Source organism: Passer montanus, unplaced genomic scaffold (assembly GCF_014805655.1).
Source record: "Passer montanus isolate IOZ18808 unplaced genomic scaffold, ASM1480565v1 scaffold35, whole genome shotgun sequence".
NCBI lineage: Eukaryota > Metazoa > Chordata > Aves > Passeriformes > Passeridae > Passer > Passer montanus.
The window spans coordinates 3,879,834-3,902,365 of NW_024368263.1; the positions used below are offsets into that span (position 1 = coordinate 3,879,834).

Genomic DNA, 22,532 nt, shown 5'->3' on the forward strand with positions numbered 1-22,532 from the left:
GCTGAGTGACTCAGGGAGGGTTTTTGACAGGGGAGTCATTGCTGAGCCAATTGCTCCATGGGTATCTTTGGCTGACCTGCCACTCAACCACTCTTGTCACTCATTGTTAGCAGATGAGCAAGAGCTGGATAAACATAAATAAATGGCACTTCTCTGCAATTTGCTTTGTGTGAGGATCAATCTGAAGTTTGGGGCTCATATGCTTAATGTTGATTATGTCTTGGCTGATGCAGAATTTCACTGCAAGCTGTAATTTGGCACCGACCAAATCCATCATCTGCAAAAGTTGTATCTTAAGAGAGAATAAGGGTAATGTAGGGAAAAAAACACTATTAGATGAGTCTATCATCATTTCTGGATTCGTGCAGGATTTTCTGACTAAACACTGCATTTAAATTGTTTTCTCATTTTAAATACAGCATATGCTCAGACACCATGATGATGAACTCGGTATAAATGCTCCATTTGGTAGATTCAGTTACATAATGGTGCTCTGTATTTCTGCTAGAATTCTGTTTCTTTAGCAATGAGCCCAGAAAACAGCAGAAAATAGTTCCTGCATGTCAAGAATGTGGGGAAGTGGTGATTGATGTCATTTCTCTTGTTCACTGCATTGCCCTGAGACATTGAATACAAGGGATGCCAGAGGAGGTCACTGACAGAGGAATTGGCAGTTCAAGCCTTCTCCAAAATCCACCAGACCTCTCAGTCCACCTTGCTAAAGAACCATCTGTAGTTCCATTTCTGTTCGTGGGGCTGGGAATGATGGGCAAGGGCAGATTTTATATTCTTAACATGCCAGCAATATGTGTATAATAGGAAAGCACAGAATAAAACTGAAGATGTATTTTAAGAAGCATTTGATACTGTCCATTGGAGAAGATGTGGTAGCCAGGTGGAGGCTGGTCTCTTCTCCCAGGTAACAAGAAGCAGGATGAGAGAAAATTACCTCAAGTTGTGCCAGGAGGGGCTGTCAAGCCCTGGAAGAGGCTGTCCAGGGCAGTGGGTGGAGTTACCATCGCACAAGGACATGTGGATGTGGTACTTGGAGATGAGGTTTAGAGGTGGCTTTGGCAAGTTATAGGATAACAGTTGAACTTGTTTAAATTAAAAGGTCTTTTCCAAAAATTCTATGATTTTTTTTTCCCATGGTCTTCTCTCAAGAGTCTCCTTCCACTTCAGTGACTGGATTGCTCACCTGTGACTTAAAAACTTATGCTCAAGTCCTACTCTGCCTTTGAGCAGATCTCCTTCTGATCTTGGCCCAGCTTGTCAACTCCAACATGGAAATAGCTGTATTTTTCTCCGGTATCAATATTGTGAGAGGCTCAGATGTAACATTACTGGTACTGGGGAAAGCATCTCAATAATGAATGTTATGTTATGGAGTTCAATCTATGTCATTAATCCATGACAATTTGTGACACATCACCCATAAAAAGCACAAAAAAGATCAGAATCCAAATAGTTCTGGCAGAAGACTGTGGGATTTCCACCTGATTTCCAGCACCTCAAAATATGGCAACAGGAAAACTTTTATAGCCTAATAGAAGAGAAAAGGAAACTGAAATGGACATAATTGCTGGTTAAAACAACAACCTTTCTCTTAGTGCACAGATGAAATGGAGCTGAAAATGACTAGAGATAAAAATCCAGGTCTTTGAACTGTAATGCTAAGAATTCTTCAGCAAAAGTAGACACCTAATTGAAGATAATGTTGACTCTCTCTATAGCTTTATTACTTTGTCAATCTTACATCTTTAAGCATTTATTTAATTTCATTATCCTGCAGTAAACAGTTGTCGAGATGAGATAGGTTGGTTTGTGGTGTCTGTAGGCAAAGCTGTGTTTTACTTTAAATGCAGGTAGTGCTGTCTTTAGCTTTTGAGTTAAGGAAAAACAATGCAATTATCCTATTACCTTGCTAAAACATCTGATTATTTGTCAATGATGTGAAAACATGAGAACTTAAATGTGAGCAATTCAAATAGGAATGTAGGTGTTATTTTCTTTCTGTGACATTTTAACAATATCAATTTGCCAGGCTGTTGTGAGGAAAGGATTCCATATGAAACTGTCAGTGGGGGACTGTGTATCACTAAAAGGATTAATAATAAAAGATTTATTTCTGATTTTAGTAAGCTTAATATATATGCAAAGTAAGTGTTTAGCTTTATAAATAATTTAAATATATATATGATTTAGTTTTACTGCATAACGAATTATGTGCTGCTTTTCTCTAGCCTTTGCAAAGCCCATTATCTCAATTTTAAAGGGAGACACATGGAAAGAAGGCAAAGAAAAAAAATCTAGTTCTTCCTACTTCAAAAAAAAATGTAGAAGTGCGAGCCCAGTATAAATTCAGAATTCTGTCTCCAAAGTTCCCTGATCTCCTCAAGAATTCCCTGAATCCTATTATAAATTGGTGGTTTCTCAGCAAACAGCATGAAGAGTTTTTCCTGGGAGAAAGGTTTTAATAATTAAAATTAGTCAATACTGAAGTGCAGAAGGTTATTTGATCTTGCTCAGAAACTGACACTTTCCAGAAGGGGAAAAAAATGCAATCTGTCTAGTAAATCACTTTGTGCAGAGCTGGGAGTCAAGTAGAAGAAATTTGCTGCAGAAGAAAAGAGGGCAACTCACCAGGGAAATAGGTTTGCTGAAAACAATTGTGAGTTTGAACATCAAGGTTGAGATTTTTAGGACATTTCCTGAAAAAAATCTCTAAGACTCCCAAGATGAGATGTAAAAATGCATTTGTTAGAACTTCAGGACATTACATCTCTCAGCCACGTTATATAAAGTTGCTGTTGGCTCTGCGCTCCAAAAAATTTTAGTTTGCCTACTTTCCCCCTGTAATTCCAATCAAACTCAGCTGTTTTATCAAGTCAGTCTATATTTCTGCACAGAACTGAGGCTTCCCACCTTCATTTAATGGACTGAAAGATTGCTCCCATCACCCTTGTCAGCCCTGGACAGAGTCAGCAGATGACAAGATGAAATCAAAGCCATGCCCATGGCTGTCTGTGCCCAGCAGAACTGGATTCCCTTTGACTCGTGCTCTTTTCCAGCTTTTCTTTTCATGCTGCCTGTGCCATGCAAGCTGTGGCGTTTTCCTTGAGCATGTTCAAGCCCAAATATTCCCATTTTTATACACACCAAACCTCTTCTCTGACCTTTTCTGATCCGTTTCTTTCTGTCACTTAAAATCTGTCATTCTTCCAGCGTTATCACTGCCATCCAGCTGTTCCCTCCCCCACTGTGCATTTCCTAGAGAGGCAAAATGGTCCTTAAATACACCCTGTTTTCCTGTCTCAGTGGGGTTCAGGGTTAGTGAATACAAGTCGGAGATCAGGCCTCTGCTTTTCCGGGGGTTTGTCACAGTGGGAAAGGGCAGTGATGCTGCTCCACCACCTGCACCACTCTGGGGATGTCACAGGTGGCTATTGCAAGAGCTTCTGGAATCACAGAAGAATCAATTCAAGTGCTCTGGCAGGTTGCAGTATCTCACCTTGTCTCTGTACAGCTAAATCACGTTTTTGCATTCTGAATTTTAGCTCTGTTGTAGCATAATTAGAATCAACAAATTTCAGGAAAAAAAAAGTATACCAAATGTTGCATTAACTGTGTTACAAAAGTATTTTACTTTATCTCACAAGGAGGGCGTCATTAATGTACAATCTAAATGTACAGTGATGCTGCAATTCAGCAGAATTGATGTTGTGGCTGAGAAAACTCCCGACCTTCTGAATTACTTTAATTTGTTTGATTCACCTTGTTTGACCTCTCTCTGTGGCAGATCAGGTAAGACAGCAAAGAGGGAGGCACAAAAAGACTGTCAGGGCAAGCAAACTAAGAGAGGCACAACCAGCTTTTCTGCTCCCACTTCTATTCTATAATTTTTTAGCTAAGTTTATTCTGTGTTATTTGAAGCACCACAAAATACATGCATTGTTTTGGAAAAAAAAAAAATTAAAAAGACAACAGAAGAACTGCCTTTAACTCAGAAGATAGCTGGGAGAGCAGGCGCAGGCTTAATCTGCTCATACTCTGAGCAAGGAGTAGAAAGTACTATATTTATACTCTTGATAAATTCTGTTCTTATTATATTTTCTGGAACTTCTAATTTTTAAGTAAGGAACACTAGAACAGAACATATTTTTTAGGATCTTTCATGTTTATACCATACTTTACAAGTGAAGTACTCAAAATTCTGTAAGTAATAGAGGAACATCTTGGAGATGGGCATCTGGCAACTGTCACAAATCCTGGTATTGGGAATCTCGTGGGTGGGACAGGCACAGATTATTCTTCAGGCTGAGGTGATTGGAGTACTTTACTCACAGATCTGTGCAGTTTTATATGCTCATCATATTTACACTGTTATTGGCCAACCAAAGGCCTGGTAAATAAACAGTTTAATAATAAAAGTAGATCTAAGTGGACAAGGTAATTGCTACTATTTGAGAAGACCCAGATAAAACCATACAGTCCCTGGGGCTGAGGCTGGACACAGGTCACTGTTGCAGTTAGATGAGAAAATGTTCTGGGAGTGATGCTGCAGAACAGCTCAATTGCCAGAGACTTCTGCAGGATCTGCTTGTACCTTTGAGGAACTGTCTCTCAACAAAGTACTTTTGACCATGCATGTCTATTTGTGTTACGAAAACAAGCTCTAATCTCAGTCCAGACAAGACACCAGAGCAAAGAAAAGCAGGAATGAAGGTGGTGCTGCCATGGCAAACTCCTCTGCAGGCAGGGGAACCAGCAGCTGGAGTTCTGCCAGCTCCCCAAACTCCCATTTCCTTCTAGTTCTTCTACTGCTAATAACAAATGGGGAGAAGGGTAGAACAGCCTGCAGCAATAAAGGGAAAAAGAATTCAGTGCAATCTGTCTAAAGTAGCAGCAGCTCACATTGTTTCAGAACAGGAGGAGGAGGAGGAGTAGTAGGTGGAAAATTTTTCATTAATCAAAACACCAAAGACAGCTTCTTAATAAACATTAGAAAATATTTTCACCTAACCAAGTATTAAATAGTGGATTATTCATTCAAACCAGCTCAGAATTCACCTGTTGCTGGTTTTATCTCACCTTTATATATGTATGCACACACATATGGTTTTTAGTTTTCACTATGCTGATCATTTGAGAAAATTTGGCCCAAAAACCTGAAGGCTGATGCATCACAGCAGGTCACAGATTCCAGATTACAAAGGCTGTGCTGTTTTTTTCTCAAGTTGTTGGCAATAGTTTTACTGTCTGTAGCTCAAGGTGTTCACCTAGCCATATGTAGCTTTTTTAGATATAGTGTCACTGCCGTAAATAAGATTTCCAAAATGAATTATAATTACAAGGGAAACATGCTGTTGTTATCATAGTGCAGTCTGCTCATCAGGAACTGGTGCAGCTCCACTTCTCCACAGAGGGATGGTGTAAGAAAGGTGTACAGATGAAATGTGTGCATGCTAAGGATAGCTCTATTTGCTTCATTAATAGCAGTCTGATAAACAGTTGTTCAGTTACAGGTCTCCTGATTAGCATCAGTATGAAGACTGTCAAAATAATTAAATGGTTCAATAAATCTGAGACTATGCATCCAAAGAAAAATTACTATATATTGAAGACTTTTTAAGAGGTATTCACCCCATCAGCATTCCATGAACTTCAAAGACCCATCTTGTAAATTATTTTTCACTGCTTCATTGATTTTTAATATTGTCAAATGCTTATGGCCCTGCAATCCAGAAGTACTTTGAGATCTACTTAGCTTGGCATATTTATTATACTACAGTCTTCAATATCTGGCATCTTTTTTATCTACCTCTTTTTCTATATTTACAAGTTTGGAAATTTAAAAAGTAGCTGGTGAGAGACAGGTTCATGTATGGATGATAAAAGGCTTTCTGGGTGGTACAATATTGTATATTTATGATGGGAGGTTCATGCCTGATCTTTGTTGCAGTTGGATGTTGCAGTTTGCACAGTGTATTGTCTTGGGGTGATGAACTTTGACTGGAGCAGCAACAGTGCAAGTTCTGCCTGCTTAAGGTGCCCATTATTATTCTGTTCCATGTAAATGGAACAGAATAATAATGGAATGAATTTTGAGAAATCAGGTGCCCAAAATTTCTGGGTCTTTGCAAACGCCATGAGCTCTCATGCCTTCACCCTGCCATGCCCGTTGTCCTGACTGCAGTTGACTCACCCTCTATCATTTGTAAACTCAGCACAATAATTACCCTGTGAGGTAATTGGTAGTTAATGGGGAAACGTGCTAATGGCTGTGAAGCCGAAAGCATTCCAAGGGCTGTCATTAGTGTCTGCTGTGTGCAGCCATCAGCAGTTCCAAATTTCCAAGGGGACCATGACATGACAGCTTCCAGCACTGGACATCTCTGAATTAGGATTTTGGTTCAGGCCCAGCTTGAAACAAAACAACAAACTAAAAGGAGACAGATGGTCTCTTCCAGCTCCTCACTGCACTTTTATTCTCCTCTTCATAAACATTAAAGGACAGATTTTCAGCTGATATAGAATGATACAGCTCAGTAATTCTGTTGGTTTTCTAGAATTCTCCTTTTTATATTATTTTGTTTTAAACTATGTACATCTTCAGATTTAATAACAGACATTCACTTTTAGTTAAAAGTTGCCACTATCAGAGCACAAAATAAGGAATACTATCTAGCAGTACACAGACAAAACTGATCTACTCCAAGCTGCCCAAAGATTGTTTGGTGATCATAACCAAAATATTGATGAGTTTAAAAGATCATTTGAAAGATGGATGGCATCAAAAAACTGATGTGATATTCTTTGTTAGGAAAGAAGCCTGTGTCTTAAAAATTCTCTTTTGACCTTAATCTTTTGGGAATTTCTACAATATTAGCGATTTCTGGATACTTTATTATTTGGTAATACCTTGTGTACATAAAATAGGAAAAAACTAAGTTCATGTAAAAGCTCACAATGGAGTTTGCATTTTAAATTTAGGTGGATTTAAGTATTTTGAATCCTAGAGATTGCATCCTGTTTTTTCTTGTATTGTGACCCCCATAGTTTTTGTGCTTGTGACAGTTACAGCAAACATACATCCCAAATTACATCTGTCATCATCCCCATGGTTTCACTTTCTTCCAGGGTTTTTTTTATGTATATGAAGATTAGTGGAAATAAACCCTGAATATGCTGCCTGACAGCTCAAAGTTCTAACAGAAGATTTCCAGCATTCTTTGAAGTATTCAATACTGACTATATCTAAAAAATAGTGAGGTACTTTCAAATAGGCCATGGGAAAAAGGCTTTTGGAACTGTTTTGTTGTTGTTGTTGCTTTTGTTTTTTGGGTTTTTTCCTGCCGTGCCATTTTTCCTTTCATCATTTTCCTGGATTTCTGAAAGAAAATCCTATGAGAATAGAATAGACTGACATTCATTAGAATCTGGAAGAATAAGGGTGATTTCTTTTTATTTCTAATTAACTGCCCAGGGAATGGCTCTACCAGTCAGGAGGAAGAACAGTTCCTCTATTGTGCCTTTTGTGACTTAGGAACAGTATATGGGGAGGCTCTAAGCTATAAATCAAACAGCGAAAATCCTCTTAACTGAACACACCCTTGGGCTTCACACAGAATAAGGGTTTGCACTAATCATAAGCAGAACTAGTTGGGATTTTTTTTGCTGAAACAGGGTTTTGCTGGAAAACGCTTATGTGTCAAAACCAAAGTACCTTGTGGAGGGAACTTGATTTCAAAGAGATTGTTTTCTGAAAGACAAGCAGAGACTATCAGAAATCTCCCTGATTTCCTGCCAGTTTGTCTTGTGATTAATCCAAAAGCCTGCAGACCAGGTGCCTTCAGGAACTGGCTGGTTTTCCTGTGATACCCCTCCCCAGAGAAGGGCTGGCTAAGTGTGAATAAAATTATGTTTGTGGGTACAGACAGACTCTCAAAGGGAGAACCTGGGTATCAAGAGCATGGCAGCTTTAAGGCTCCCACACAGTACTCTGCCTTACACGAGAATTCCTGGGGTTAGGCTGTGATTTGCAGCCTTGGGTGCACATGGAAATATTCCTGCCTGCCACTAATTGTGGCACTAAATTGTGCCTAAATCAGGAAGGGTGCTGCTGAAACCACAGCAGCACCACCCTCCCAGGCTCCTCCATGAGCCACCTCACTGGAAATATCTCACTGCCTCCACTGCTCTGAAGGAAAAAATGGAACAAAATGTGCCAACATTTAAAATAACTGAAGCATTCTTGGTGTAGTAATGTGTGATTTGAGTAAAACTGGCTCCACAGGTCAGTGCCACAATACTCTTCAGAACAGCCTATGAGCTCCAAAACCACAATACTCAGAACTGGGATGAGCAATGTGTCTGACCCTCTGATTATTAATTTTTGTCTTTGAAATACAGGCACATCCTGCTAAAGGAGTGTGTGGTAAAGAGGCTTCACGTGCTGCCCATGGTGGAATGTTCTGTAAATGCTTTATATATTTTAATGATGTTTTTATTGGTAGCATATTTTGTGATATTTTATTAATCCTTACTTGTTTTTTTTTAATGTGAAGAGAGCAAGCAATGAACACTAACCTGTCTTCTGGAGCACTTGACAGTGGTACACTTAGCAGTACTAGGAAGTCTTTTATCCTTTTCTGAATCAGAATTCCTTATTTCAGCCAAGTATGCTAATTTATCATTTATGCATATTGCCATAAGCTTTTCTGTTCTCCCAGAAAATAAAATAAAAAAGAGGGTAAAAGTTTGCTTCTTCTGGAGAATCTCAGCAGAACCCCAATTTGAAAGCCATGCTCCTCTAATAATTTTTTCAATGCATTTTAGTGCAGTGCAAGTGCTGCACTGAGAGTTTGGTGGATTGGAGCAGGAAGAAGAAGTTGGGTCTGCACAACCTCACCAGGATACTTCAGTTTTCAGGGAGGCAAAAGAGCACCAGGTAATGAGAACTGAGTGGCTGAGCTCCTGTAGCCATGGATGCTGTCAGATTAATTCTTGTGTCAGCATGGGAAGGGATGGGACCATGCCCCCATGCTGTGCTGTGAACATGGACTTCAAAGTATCAGGCTGGGCTGGAGGTGCTGTATGGGACAGATAGCTCAGGTTTTGATCACTCTTTGCTTTGATTGTCAGAGGAAATTGAAAAGAAATTGGTAAAGTGGAGAAGAGCAAAGATTCATGTAACAAAATACACTAAATATATACTGTTCACATTAAACATGCCTTGGAAAAGAAATTTTAAAAAAATCTATTTTATTTGTTCATAAGAATTTTGCATTTGAGAGAATGTGACAGCTGTTTCTGGCCAGTCCTGCACTGAAGGTTAAGCAGATGAAGGCTGTGTTGCCAACTGGTTTTGTTATTAGCAGAGTAGTATAGTAGTGGCATGTTCATACTTAGATAAGAAAAAGTAAATAAAGTTCAAGACGATAGAAGGAGATGGACAGTAATGGACTTGCCTTTTCTAGCTAAAATCCAGAATTCTCTTTGCCTTTGATAGAACTTTCAGAGTAATAACTTGCATATGGTGTTTTTCTAATGTGCCTATGGCAAATTGTCACTGACAAAATGTTTTCATGGCAAGTACATTAAAAACCCCAACCAAAGCACTGAAAAATAGCTGAACATAATTAATTAATTCCTACTGGGTTTGATCCCACTTAAGCTTATACTGAGACAAACTTGTGTGGAGTGTGAGTGCTCAGCACCAAACAGGCTAAGGAGCTTCACTGCATCCTCAGGGTTGTGGCTCATCTGTCATTAACCCTGGACTCTCCTATTTATTATCTGATACCCAGCGTCCCCCATCCATCTCGGGGGTGCTATCAGGGAGGACAGATGGGGCTAACAGGGATTTTAGCAGTCCACACTTAGTACAGAAATACCAAATCTTATTTTTGCCTCAGACCAGTGTCCATGAGAGTTTTGCCCAAGGTAAGGTCTACAGTAACTGCTTGCTGGTTTTTATTGTTTTGCTAAATTATTATAACAAAAATGCCTTTAATTGCTTTGTATTTTCTTTTGTGGTTGCCCATAGTAGCTGCAAGGGCTTTTGTACAGGTTGTTAGTAGCATTGCTCCTTTCTTTGGAACACTACATCAGACATATTTAGGGATTTTGAATTACTCATGTGAGCAGTCTCCCTATACTTTAGTGATGACAATACTACCACCTCTCCCTGATTTATATTCTGTTCCTATGGCAATTTAACTCATTACCTACTGACTTTCTCCTTTGAAGCTCAACATTCATCTGAAGGTTATAGAGATTTTACTAAGTCTCCCCTCCTTTAGACACATGTTCCTCAGCTGATACTTTTTCCAGAGGCTGATTTTTCAACATTAATAAGCACTGGAATATTGTAAACTTATCTCCTGGCTGAAATACTTAAAAATTACCTGCTCCACTTCCAAGAGGCTGCAAAATGTGATACCAGTGGCCTGTGACAACTGAAAAATCAGAATTTTGAACTTCTTTCTTCAAGCTGTTGGCAGCAATGCCGGGGTTACCTGGTGTAGTAGGGGCTGCTCACAGCTGGCTCCGTGAGCACCTGGAGGAGTGGAGTTAGGAAGAAGCAGGTGATTCCTGTCCCCTCTCCTCAATGGTATCACTATCTGATTTAATCCTCCTTCCTGAGGAAGAGGAAGGATGATGTGCTAGTACAATCTGATTTCAAGCTTTTCCTCTATAAATGACACCACCATGAGGTGTTTTCTGGAGGTTGTTTGGAACTTCACAGGCAAGTCTGGGGTGTACAGAAAGTCTCAGTAACAGAGCCACTGTTTGTCATTTAACAATTCAGAGTACTCTCTGCATTCTGGTACAGGCTGGATTAAACTATCCCAGCTGGCTGTCTGGTTCTCATAGGCTGTGTATCTGACAGTCCTGCTTCTAAAAATATCCCAAGTTGGATTTACAACACTGATTTCCCTATAAGTAATCCTTTACTATCACTGGAAGTCCCCTACTCACACAAAACATGCCTGCAGTTAAAGAAATGGTAGTAGCAGGAGGAGACTGGTGTTTCAGAACTTCCAGTTTCTCCCTTTTTTCTTCATTTTCTTGTATTTTTGTATTGGTTTTCTCAGCAGCTTTTAGCAGCAGTAAATCTCAGTTCCAAACTGTGTGTACAGCAATACTTATCCATTTATTCAGATCCTGTTCTCACTTTCATTTTAATTATTCTGTAGCAAATTAAATAATTGTGTGTTTATAAGTGGTCCATGGTTTTTGGAAGGGTGTGCAAAGAAGAATTTTTTTTTCATGTGTTGTGGACTATGGTCTCTTGTTTGAAAGTCTCCAGCCACTGAGTTTGTGAAAAGTGCATAACCCCAAATAATTAAGCTCCTTGACTTTCTGCCTTGGCAGTGATAAGACTGCCACAATGCACAGCTGCGAAATGACTGGAGGTCTCCTGCAGCACGTTTTTCATTTTTATGCTTAGGGGAAAAAATTGACCATAAAATTGTTTTATGACTTTGCCACATGGTAAAGTTAAAGGGTCCCACTTTTACCATAAACTTCTGGAAGTTGCTACCTTTTATTTTAACAAGGCAGACAGTGCCTGAGCTATGGCACTCAGGCCAATTCTGCTGATTAAATGGAAAATGGGCTTTTTCATTAAATGATACAGACTCTGAAGTTTTAAAACCTGTTTTGCATAGAGGCATTAGGCAGCAGACACAAATGACTGGTGTCTTAGTCAGAGACTTTGCCTAAGCCAAGATTTTCTCTTAATCATTGTAATACAGTAGGATGCTCCTGCAAAGAACAGGGAATTAAACTCACTTGAGTCCATATCATAGGTACAAGTAAATACTCCATTTATTTATTTAAGCGTTCCAAAGCCTGCCTACCTTTCCATGTTACCAGTGCCAAACATATTGCTAAATCTGATACACAGTTTTGAAGCCCTTAAACTTGAACTATTTAAACATTACTTCAATTATTCTGTCTACTAAAGTGATAATTGGGGGCTAAAAAGTAACCAGATTATTGTAGAGATCTCTTTTGACTGCCTTTAACACCTAGTTATAAGCTAAAGCCTGGAAATTACAAGCCTCTCTGTATCATTCAGTCCATAGCACGTTCTGAAGCATTCTGCTATTTCTAGGCTGTTTTTCATCCTATGTTACTACTCCAGTGCTCTTCAACTTGCTCTGAGTGCCTGTCCACTTGCAGAACTAGGCAATAAAGGTCCCTAAAATAAACCATTTCTTTAGTGTGGATGTCAGTAGGATTTCCAGATGTGTAAAGAACATTAAAAGGTGGTTCAAGGTGGACTGGGGCTGTTTAAAAGCTTCTGCTTTGTCTGGACATGGATTTAATTTAGGCCTGAGCCAATCTAAGTCTTGCAGTGCTAGGAGGGAGAGGTGCTGTCTTGTCCCCTGTCCTCTCCCCAGTGCCTCCTGTCTCTCTGCAGTGTCTTGATTCTAATATGACTTGGAGACCTCAGTGAAAATGAGGGGGCAGACTGGATGAGAATGGAGGAAAGAAGCAGCAGGAATAATTCTGATTGTGATCTAATGGAATAGATAAATGTGGCGGATCTAATGCTGGCCGAATGCTACGCATATTCTACTTACTTATTTTCTGCTACGTGACAGGATTAGGAGAAGAGCAAAGCAGGCTTAAACTTTAAAGGGTATAAAGAAAAACTTTATTATCAGAACTAAAAGAATAATAAGAATCAGACTAAACCCTTCAGAACACTTCTTCTCACTCCCCCCCTCCCACTGACAACATACAGAAACAATTCAGTCAGTTTATCACTTCTAGAATAGTCTTTCTTCAGTTCACTTAGGGATAGAAGTCTCTCTTGCTATGGAGACTATGCTATGGAGACTTCTTCACAAGAAAACTGTTCTGTCATGGCTTTTAATTTCCACGAATAGCAGCCACCCAGAAATCTGCAATCATGAAGTCACTCCCATCTTTTGCAGCCTTCCCACAGCTGCGTTTATGGGCCATGTCAACTTAGGGGGTACTATTTTAAGGATGAGCTGTTCAAAAGCAAAGGTTCTCTTTATCTATCTCTGAGATCATCTCTGGGAACAGAGGTCTTCTTCTTTCTATGGGGGCAAAGGGTCTTCACTCTTATTTCTCTCTCTGTGTTCAAACTTCACATGGGATCACAGCTACTTCAACATCTGCTTGCTTTAGCATAGATGCCTATCTACAATTTGAATGCTTCATGCCCCCATGCTTTTCAATGAGTTAGAGGGAAAAGGAGTCTGATATACCAATTATACCTTCTCCATAGCCTTACAAGAGGATTTCAGCCCAGGACTAAGGCATCTCCTCAACCCCTCCTATCTGGGACTTGACTACTTCTTTATGACCTTCATGTCTCATGTTGTTCTCTCTGTATCTTCACTCTTTGCATTTCTTTCACTCAAGAGAAAGATTTGATGTTTGTAGGTTTCATCTGTGCACTAAAAAGGTTACTATCTTGCCCGGGCAGTGGCTGGGGCAGTTGAGGTGGAGTATTTCGGGCTTCGCTGGAGGGGCTGGGCCAGGATGGCAGGGCCGCGGGCCAGAACAACGGCGGCTGCTCTGGGAGGGGAGGGATGGCCTGCTAGGATCTCGGCAGCCAGGCTAGAACTCAGAGGTTGCCCCGGTGGGCCAATGGCTTCCTCTCCCCAGCGGTTTCTGGCGAAACTCAGCAGAATTTCAGCCAAACTGCGGGCCTGCCTGGCCGCTCTGAGGGAAACGGGACCCGGCTCTGCCAGCGCTACATCGGAGCAGGCCCTGGCCCTCTCGGGACTGCGTGGAGGGGCTGGGCTGGCTTGTTGCCTGTACTCAGGGCAGAAGCTAAAAAAAAAATAAAATCCTGGGCTCTGTTCATTTTAAAATGTGCATCTCACAGGGGCGTGTTTTACTCTTTATTTGGCTTATCAGCATGGGTATTCTCAGAGCCAGCCAGCAATTGGTTTTTGCCAGGCAGGGAGGAAGCTCTTAACAGCTTCTCTTAGAACATCACTGGCATGCCTGGGCTCATTCCCTCCTCAGCAAAACTCAATTAATGCAAAACCAGCACAATCATCCTTCTTGGGTAATTTGGGAATTGTTTCCCCAGTTAAACAGAGGTTTCTGGAAAGCCCACAGAGGGTTCATCCAACACAGCTGAGACCAGCAGTATCAGGGCCAGCGCTGGCAGCTCAGTCTGCAATTAGCAGTCATACAATGCAGTCCTGCAATGATTTTTCCCTGGTTCCTAAAGCCTAAGCCAGCAAATATTCATTGCTATTCTTACCTGCACCAGCTAAATTAGACTAATGAACCTAGGCAGTTATTTTTCTTTATCCCATCTCCACTGACAGCATTATCTAAGGAGGCAGGAGTGAATAGTAATTAACATCAAGCCTTGAAAGTACCCGTGACATCACCAAGACACTCTCCCAGGAAGTCAGCTGGCTTGTTTACAGACAGCATTCCCCCTCTCACTGCTGAGAGATGAAGATGTTACATCCCTCAGTGCTGAGAGCTTGTGGAAGAGCCCTCATTTATACAAGCAGCACTTGCATGGGCGGATGGACACTCAAAGAACTCCATCAGCTGCTGCCCTTCCCTGGAAATCTGCAGCCATTCAGCACCACTGATTTGCATCTGGGCCTATCGTTTGGAATAGCATGTTCTAGAAGTAAGACTTAACTGTGCAGATTTAGGCTCAAATTAGTAATTAATGCTTGACCTTGCTGGAGTTCACTTGCCCAAAACATTGAAAAACACACCTTCAAAGGACAGAATTCATCCCAGTATCTGAAAAGGAGTCCTTGAATCTCAACTCTTCTGCCTGCTGTTTGTCTGTTCTCTGTTGTCAAGGGAAATGCATCTCCACAGAGTGATTTGCCTTGTCCTAAGAGACTCAGCTCTGGCTGTCAGGACTGATTAATCCTTTGAAGGTGCTGAGCTCTTTCTATTCACTGCAGGAGGATTCAGACAACAAGATGAATCCTGCACACACTGCAGATCCAGCTGTGCCTGACTGACTGACATCAGTTTCCACTAAGCTCAGTTTTCTGCTCTTAGTAAGAAAAGTTGAGGTCTCTGTTAAAAAACACCAAATATTAATAGTACTTCAGAACTCCAACTTTCAAAACTAGAAGAGCCTAGGTATTAAGTATTGCCAAACAATGCTCTACATTTTTACATTGTTATAGACTAGGACTGATGAATTAAAAACTTAAAAACTCTTTTTAAAGCATCTGAAGTGGTGGTGATACATTAGAAGTCCCATGGTATGTTTCAACCAGATTTTTGCTTTCATGTTCAGTTAACTTTTTTAGTTTGAATATTACTCTCATGTGTCTGAACAGCAAAGACCTTGTTTGCTACAGCATCCTTTACTTTCAGAGCTTAAAAGAGCAATACATGATGAGTTCACTTATAGAATTGAACAAAGGCAACCAAAATCAGTTGCATAAGACATTAGTAATTCCACAAAAAAGCTGCCACAGGTCATATGTAGCTTATAAAACAAAGCCAATGATTACCATCAATTATAACATCATCATGCAACAATGCTGCAATTAATTTCTTACTCCTAAATAACTGCTGTTGCTCAGTGCCAAAGAAAATGCCACACATTAAGTGACTCATCACCAGTCTGTGATGCATAGTACAGATGTTAATTTGATTACTCATCTCTGAGAAAATAAGTGCTTTATGATAAAAAAGCTGTTCTTTTTTTGGTATTCTGAAAAAATGGTAACAGAGTGGCTTTAAAAATAATCTCTAAAGTAACACAGAGTTACTGTGAAGCATTATTTTGAGTTGTAGGGTTGGACACTGCATAGTTCACAGCCATGGCCCAAGCTGGAGGAGGATGGGGTGCTGCAAACCTCATGCATCTCTTTTATATGAGAATGTTCCTATAGAAGGAAAATGGAAGGATCCCATTTTGTTTGTCCCAGAAAGTCTGCCAACTTTATTGTAAATCTTGAAAAAGGGCTCCATCTAAGCCACTAAAATATTTATCCAGCAAGAATAACGGGCCATTCTAGAATAGGTATCAGGATCAAGAAATTATGGTCTTTCTTGGAACAGGAAATACATAATATAGACGTGTTTAACATAAAACATTGCCATTCCGCCAGGGACTATGTATGCAGTTAACTTTGTTTCTTGAGCAGAATTCTGTGGAGTCATCTCCAGAATTAAGTATCACCTTGTTTCTGCATGAATCAAAGGCAGGATGGTACTCAATGCGAAGTGTTACACATCAATGAGAAGCAGAAGTAGCACTTCTGTGGGAATTTGAAGTACTTCCAGCATTACTTTGTAGTTAATCTCATATTTGCCTTTACAAGAGACATAAAGGCCCCATCCAAAGAGACCTGGTTAGTTTGTAAGTAGCACAGATATACAATAAACACAGCAGTGTCATTTGCAGATATGAGTCACAAAATTTGCAGTGCTTGGTTAAAAAGAAAAAAAACCCAATTCCCTAATTTTCAGAATGGCTACAGGAAAACAATTTTTACAGATTAACTTGCAAATACCTTCGGGCAGAAATAAGAGGTGGGTAATTCCTGTGGTGACATACCTCTCCAGAAAAGGCCTGGCCATTGAGGAGGTGCTCTGACCCCTGGCTGTCCTCGCTGCCAAAGTGTAACCGGATTTCCTCCAGGCGGTGACTGTAGGTCATTGGGCCCCCGGAGATGTTCACCAGGTGCTCCTTGTCTAACCGGAGGGACACGTGTCTCCCTGTGTTGTACATTGTCCCACTGACCTAAACAAAGCGGAGAGGAGACAAAAAAAAAAAGATTTTTTCAAAATAATCTGCAAATCTAGCAAACTGATTGGAGACTTTGCTCTTTACACACCTTCACTCAAATACAGCGACGCATCTTGTGGTTGTGAGATGAAACAACCAACCTCGGGTCACACTTCAATTTCTGCTTTGAACCTTACGTTGTTTATTCAAATATTTTGCTAAAACCCTATGTACACATTTTAGCCTTGGGCTGACGTGGTGAATAGGACTGTTGCACTTCTAATTAAGTAGGTTTTTAGAGTACTTTTCTTGCCAGGTCTGAATAATGGCTTCATTTGAAAATTTCTGCACAGGAAATGGGAACATTTCAGCTGACATAAATTATTAAAGTACACTTGAACAAATCTGAAATTTAATTTTCCCCCCCTTCTTTTAATATTTATAACAGTTACCCAAAAGTAAAGGTGCTGCAAAAAGCTGAGATGCAATTTTTCATTAACAGGGAACTCTATGCCTCCCGGAGCTGCAGATAAAAACTTTCACTGTCATCCCATGCAAGTCTCTTTGTTTTGTTATAAATATTTTATGTGTACAATTGTCAGGTCTTTTAGCCAGAGGAGTACAGAATTAATTCCAATTTGATTATATATGCCTAGTTCCTACTACACATCAAATATCTCCTTAAGATTCATCTTTATTTTTTAAAAGGCTGGATGTTGTGCTTTATTTGCAAACTGATTTACAGCTGTTGTAATGAAAAATGATTGCACAAATTTTTCATATGGAATATAATTCTGTTATTATTTGCACTGTCTTAGAAAAAGTTTGTAGATCAAGAAGTTCTTTAATTTATGCCATTAGAAAGTCAAATATACCAATTTGAATTAGAGTTATTATTTATTTAAAAACATTCTGCATGGATACAAATGTACACTTGAATAACATTCATTTAATTTGAGAAGCAGAAGTGTAGCAACAATATGCTTTGTTGTACTTCAATGTAAAATTAAAGATATTGCCTATTATGTATTATATCCTATACTACATCAGTATCATGGTAATTAATACTAAGTATTACCATAATTAATATTATGGTAATATGCTGCAGTGTCATTTTATCTATAATACTAATTACTGAGTTTAAATGACCTGTTTTCTTTCACAGTATGTTATAAAAAGTTACACAGAACAGACTGTGCACTTGAACTAAATGGAGGAGATTAAACAGATTTTGATTGTTGTGGTTCTTTACACTTTGATACAGATGTTCTATGTTTTTTTTTTGTGTTTATTCCAATTTAAAATAAGCAGTAATAAATTTCTTATGAAAAGTCATAAAGACAGATATTCCTGTTTGCTGCAAATATGTCACAATGATTTTATTTATAAATGCTCTTTACTTTTTCTACTTGACTTTGCATGCATAATAATTAAATACCAAGTTTAGCTTAATAAATCAAAGAAGGTTAGTTTATTGAACTCAGTTTCAGTACACTGCATATAAATGACACAAAATTGGTAATCATAAATAGCAAATGGAGTTTAAAAACAAACAGGGGAAAATGGATAAAGCCTCTTATTCACATTTGGAAGCTCATTCTTCACTGAACCCTCAGTTAAACTCAGCAGCTATGTAAAAATATTCAGAATCCATTTTCTTACTTAAATTGTCATAAATCTCAAATGAGGTTACCATTATTTTCTCTCCCCAAGTAAAACTGACCCAAATAACCCCCAGTGTGAATCAAATCACTCTCCACAGAACAGAGAGGAGAAATGATAAGAAGCAAATTCATGAACAGGAGTAACATTTGTCCTTCTTATTTCCCACTTCATAAAAGTGCAGTGCTCATAATGACATGGTATTGACTTTTTAGAACCAGAACTTTCCTGCATAGCTGCAGATGGGGAATACCAGTAAAGCAGTGAAGCATCTGAGGTGCCTCATTTCTGACCTGAGGAGAAGTGTGAACTCTAGAAGTGAGACTGTTAAATTCTCCTGCATGGGCACAGACTGGGCACCAGGCAGAACAAAGTCCAAGATCTTCAATATGAAAAATACAAGGCCTTGCCCTTTTATGGGCTTTCTCAGGTTTAAAGGAAGCACTGGTTTTGTTGTGTGTGTCCAAAGAAAGAGGAGCTGCAGAGACCACTTGAGATTCAGCACCAAACTGCACCTTCAGGACATGCCCATTTATGAAGTAGGGTGTTATATATTCCATGTACTGAGATTACAGCTGAATGAAAAGGCTGAAATATTGAGGAACTTTTTTTTGTGAGGAGACATTATGACTTGCCCAGGCTCTACAGTTGGCTGTCCTTGATTGTGAGAAGGACCATAATATGTGAATTTATTTCTTGCAGTTCAGGATATTGTCTGGTTTATACACAACCTCAAAATCTTACCACCTTTACAGGTGTACATTTCTAGTATAACCATTTACAGTTAGGACACAGAAACACTTGAATGTGTTCACCCTCTGTTTGCAAGCTCAATACCCACAAATGCCTTTTGCAGAGCAAATAATAAATTTTCTTTTCCTTTTGTGCAGTTTTAAGGGCTATAGCAGGAAAATGAGGTTCTGATCTTGTTCACTACTGATAAGAGGATTCTCCATATTTCTAGTACTGAGCCTTTAAAGTGATGGTGACTCATTTCAGAACAGGAAACTAAGTTGATTTTGGGGAAAGCAAACTTGCATGTGGCCTTAACAAAGGTTGCAGGTGTAGAAGTTAACAAGGAAGTATTTTCTGCATTTTGTACATTACCCTACAAAGTAAACGGTATGGAGAATGGGCATCTTATGGGAAAGATGTTGCCTTTTCCTGTCTCAGTGAACAATCTCTGCTACTCCAAAAAGCACAGTATTTAATTTTTATATGTGGACCAGAAAAAAATGTTATAGGGTAGTTTAAAAGGCTCATAAAAAAGACCTGTTAAGATCTATATAATGATTTCCTTAATTAGTCAGATGGATTTCAGGTGTTTCAGCATGGTGGCCTTTGTGTTGCTCCTTGCTCTGCTTTGCTCTCTGAGTGTTTGACTTGAAAGTTATACAAAGATGAAAACTCAGCAAACAAACCTGGGGAAGAAATAAGCACTAAATCTTGACCTCCTCTTTTCAAAAAAGATCAATATTCACATTTATCTTATGTGCTAGAAATGAGACTGCAGTAGAGAAAACATATAAAATCATCCATAAAGCTGGTCTGAGAAAACAGGAAAGCCCAAAATCATACAAGTTAATGATCAGGCCACAATCTCAGTTGACCTCATTTTCCTCACAGATTTAGAATCATTTCCAAACAGGTAATATTATCCATGGCAAAATCCCCAGACAGAAGAGTGCACGCTCATGGGCTTCAATCTTAATTATGGAACACTTCAACTTTGGTAGGCTTTAATTAATTTATTAACATATTCCTGATGTAGTTATTTTCTATTTAATCTCATTACTTTTAATTCTTGCTTCACAGAGCTTTGTGCACAGAATTCTCCAGCAGCATTTTTCTCTCTCTTTATCTTGATGCAAGACATCCACATGGGCATAGGCTGCTGATGTATTCAATACTTCATTTCTCAGTAAGATCTGGGTATCCTCTGGTAGCTCTGTATAACTTGGTCCTGTGACCACAAAAAAAGTCCCAGTTCTGCTCTTTGAAAGGTGGAACATAAGCAAAGTCAGTAAAAATGCACACCCAAGAAACACAATCTCTTTGCTGCACATTTATCTCGAAATGCTACAGACTTTATGACCACCAGGAAAAACCCCATAATAATAAAAAAAACCCAGCAAAATCCCTAAACCAAACCAAAATCCACATAAAAAGTCCAGAAACATTCTTCCCCCCTGCAAAAAATTGTGGTTTTAACCCATCATCTGTGGAAATATTTTTGTTTTGTCACAGCTAACTCTGTATCTTCTTCCCTTTGTCTTTTCTTCCACAACTAGGACTGAACAAAATACTTTCCTTTCTGGCCTACATCTTTATATTACAGCCTCTGTTAAAAGAGGCTCTGTTCAAAACCCTGAGCAGGAGAAAAGGAAGCAAGAAAAACATGCAAGAAATGTGAGCAGGGAATGCAAGAGGAAAAGGGATGGATGCTTTGCCTTTCAATTCCATGCTACATCTACAGTTCATTGTCACCTTCAAGGGGTGGCACAGACCCTCTGCTTCCTGGGGCCTTTACAAATAGTGAAATATTGCCTTTTGGATTTATTTAAGTTAAAAGTGGGCTGAAGATTAGTTCCAAGAACATTTTTAAACTTGTATCAGTACCTGCCATTGGAGCAGCACTGAATGTAAGGGAGCAGGAAAATCAATTGTGTATGGCTGCCTCCTCTGGTGTCCTTGGATCTTATCTGGAATATTAGGTGTCCCTTTCTTTAGGATAAAAATAAATACAGTCCAAAGAAGGCTTAGTGCTTTGGAGGGAAACAAATCACCAAGGTTTGAGTTGTCTTTTGAAGGAGTTATAGTGCCCTGGTTTTATGTGCTGCAATAACCAGTTTTTGATCATCTGCTGCCTGGCTTTTCCAGCCTTTCCTCCTGGAGTGCCATGTTCCAGCATAATAGGAAAGCAGATGTGCAGACTCTGGGAGGGGTGGGAATCGTGGACTTTCCTCCTCTGTGAGCAGCACCTGAAACACTTTGCCATAACCTTTGGTTTTACTCCTCAGCAAAGGCAGCAGTGTCATGGGGATCCCAAGGAACCTGTGATATGCACTGGATTTCTGCTCAGCTGCTCTCCCTAACAGGTGCTCCATGAAACATTAAAGCATTGACACTAATATTAAATATGTCATAACATACCCCATCTATGCATCTGAAGGTGAAAAAATGCAAAAATAAGTATGCAATTGTTTTTTTTGTTTCACTGGGATACGTCAACATCTTTGCCAGGTTGGTTCATTTTCCTCCTGACAGGAGGGATTGTCCTATGGAAAATTTCATTCTCTAACTAATATTATCTGAACTTGAGTTTCTATGTGTAGTAATAAATTGAATCATTCTTCTGAGTCCCTCAAGCAAATTGCTTTCATTTAATGGGGTTATTTTGGTGGTTTTTCACAGTATCTTGACTGTGTCCTGTGATAGAAAGTTTTTTCCTCCCTGATTTAAATTGACTGGACTGTAGAAACTACCCTCACCTCCTTTGTGCAAAGCAGAGGCTGCTTTTGTTTCAGGGTTTGAAAGTAAAGTTTACATAGACTTCAGGTCTGTGATCTGAAATCTGACTTTAGGGGCAGTGCAGAAGCACTGCACCAAACCAGAATTTCAGAGGTTACCTGCCAGAGCACCTGTTTTGCTCTCTGCAGCAGAATTATATTCCTTTATTTCACAGCAGTGGCTACTACATGGAACATTCATTCTCTTAATATTATGCTTACGGTATCTGGTTAGTTTCAGTAGTTTTATGGTGTTGATTCCTCGAGCTGCTGCTAGAGGGGGCCCAAGCTGGAATATAAAATGGTTTTATAGAGTTGTTATTTAACAGTTCTTTAATGAAGTAGTGTTTTGAAGTTTTCTCTTAAAGAGGAGATTGCCATATTCAAATAAGAGACAACTGGTCTATCGATTTTCCAAACTTTTGAGATCTTTATCCTGGTCCTGAGGAACTTTCTGTGTGTGTGGAGATACATGTACAAAAGTACTTTCAAAATTGTATTTAAGCAATTATTTTCTACAGAAGATGCAGTTTTATTTATGTGCTTTCAATGAATATTTATACATTCAAAGAGTTATTTTATCCTAATACCTTTCCCCTGCCTTTATGCCTAATCACTGTATGCAATATTAT

At 39.3% G+C, this 22,532-nt stretch overlaps 1 protein-coding gene across 3 annotated transcripts in view; it reads right to left on the reverse strand.

Annotated features, from left to right (window-relative positions):
• Window positions 1–22,532, reverse strand: part of CA10 (carbonic anhydrase 10) — a 167,113-nt gene that overhangs the window by 14,483 nt on the left and 130,098 nt on the right. For all 3 annotated transcript variants that reach the window (XM_039716468.1, XM_039716467.1, XM_039716469.1), the window contains one exon: window positions 16,559–16,744. In XM_039716468.1, the coding sequence (XP_039572402.1) occupies window positions 16,559–16,744 (186 nt within the window). The remainder of the gene's footprint in view (window positions 1–16,558; window positions 16,745–22,532) is intronic.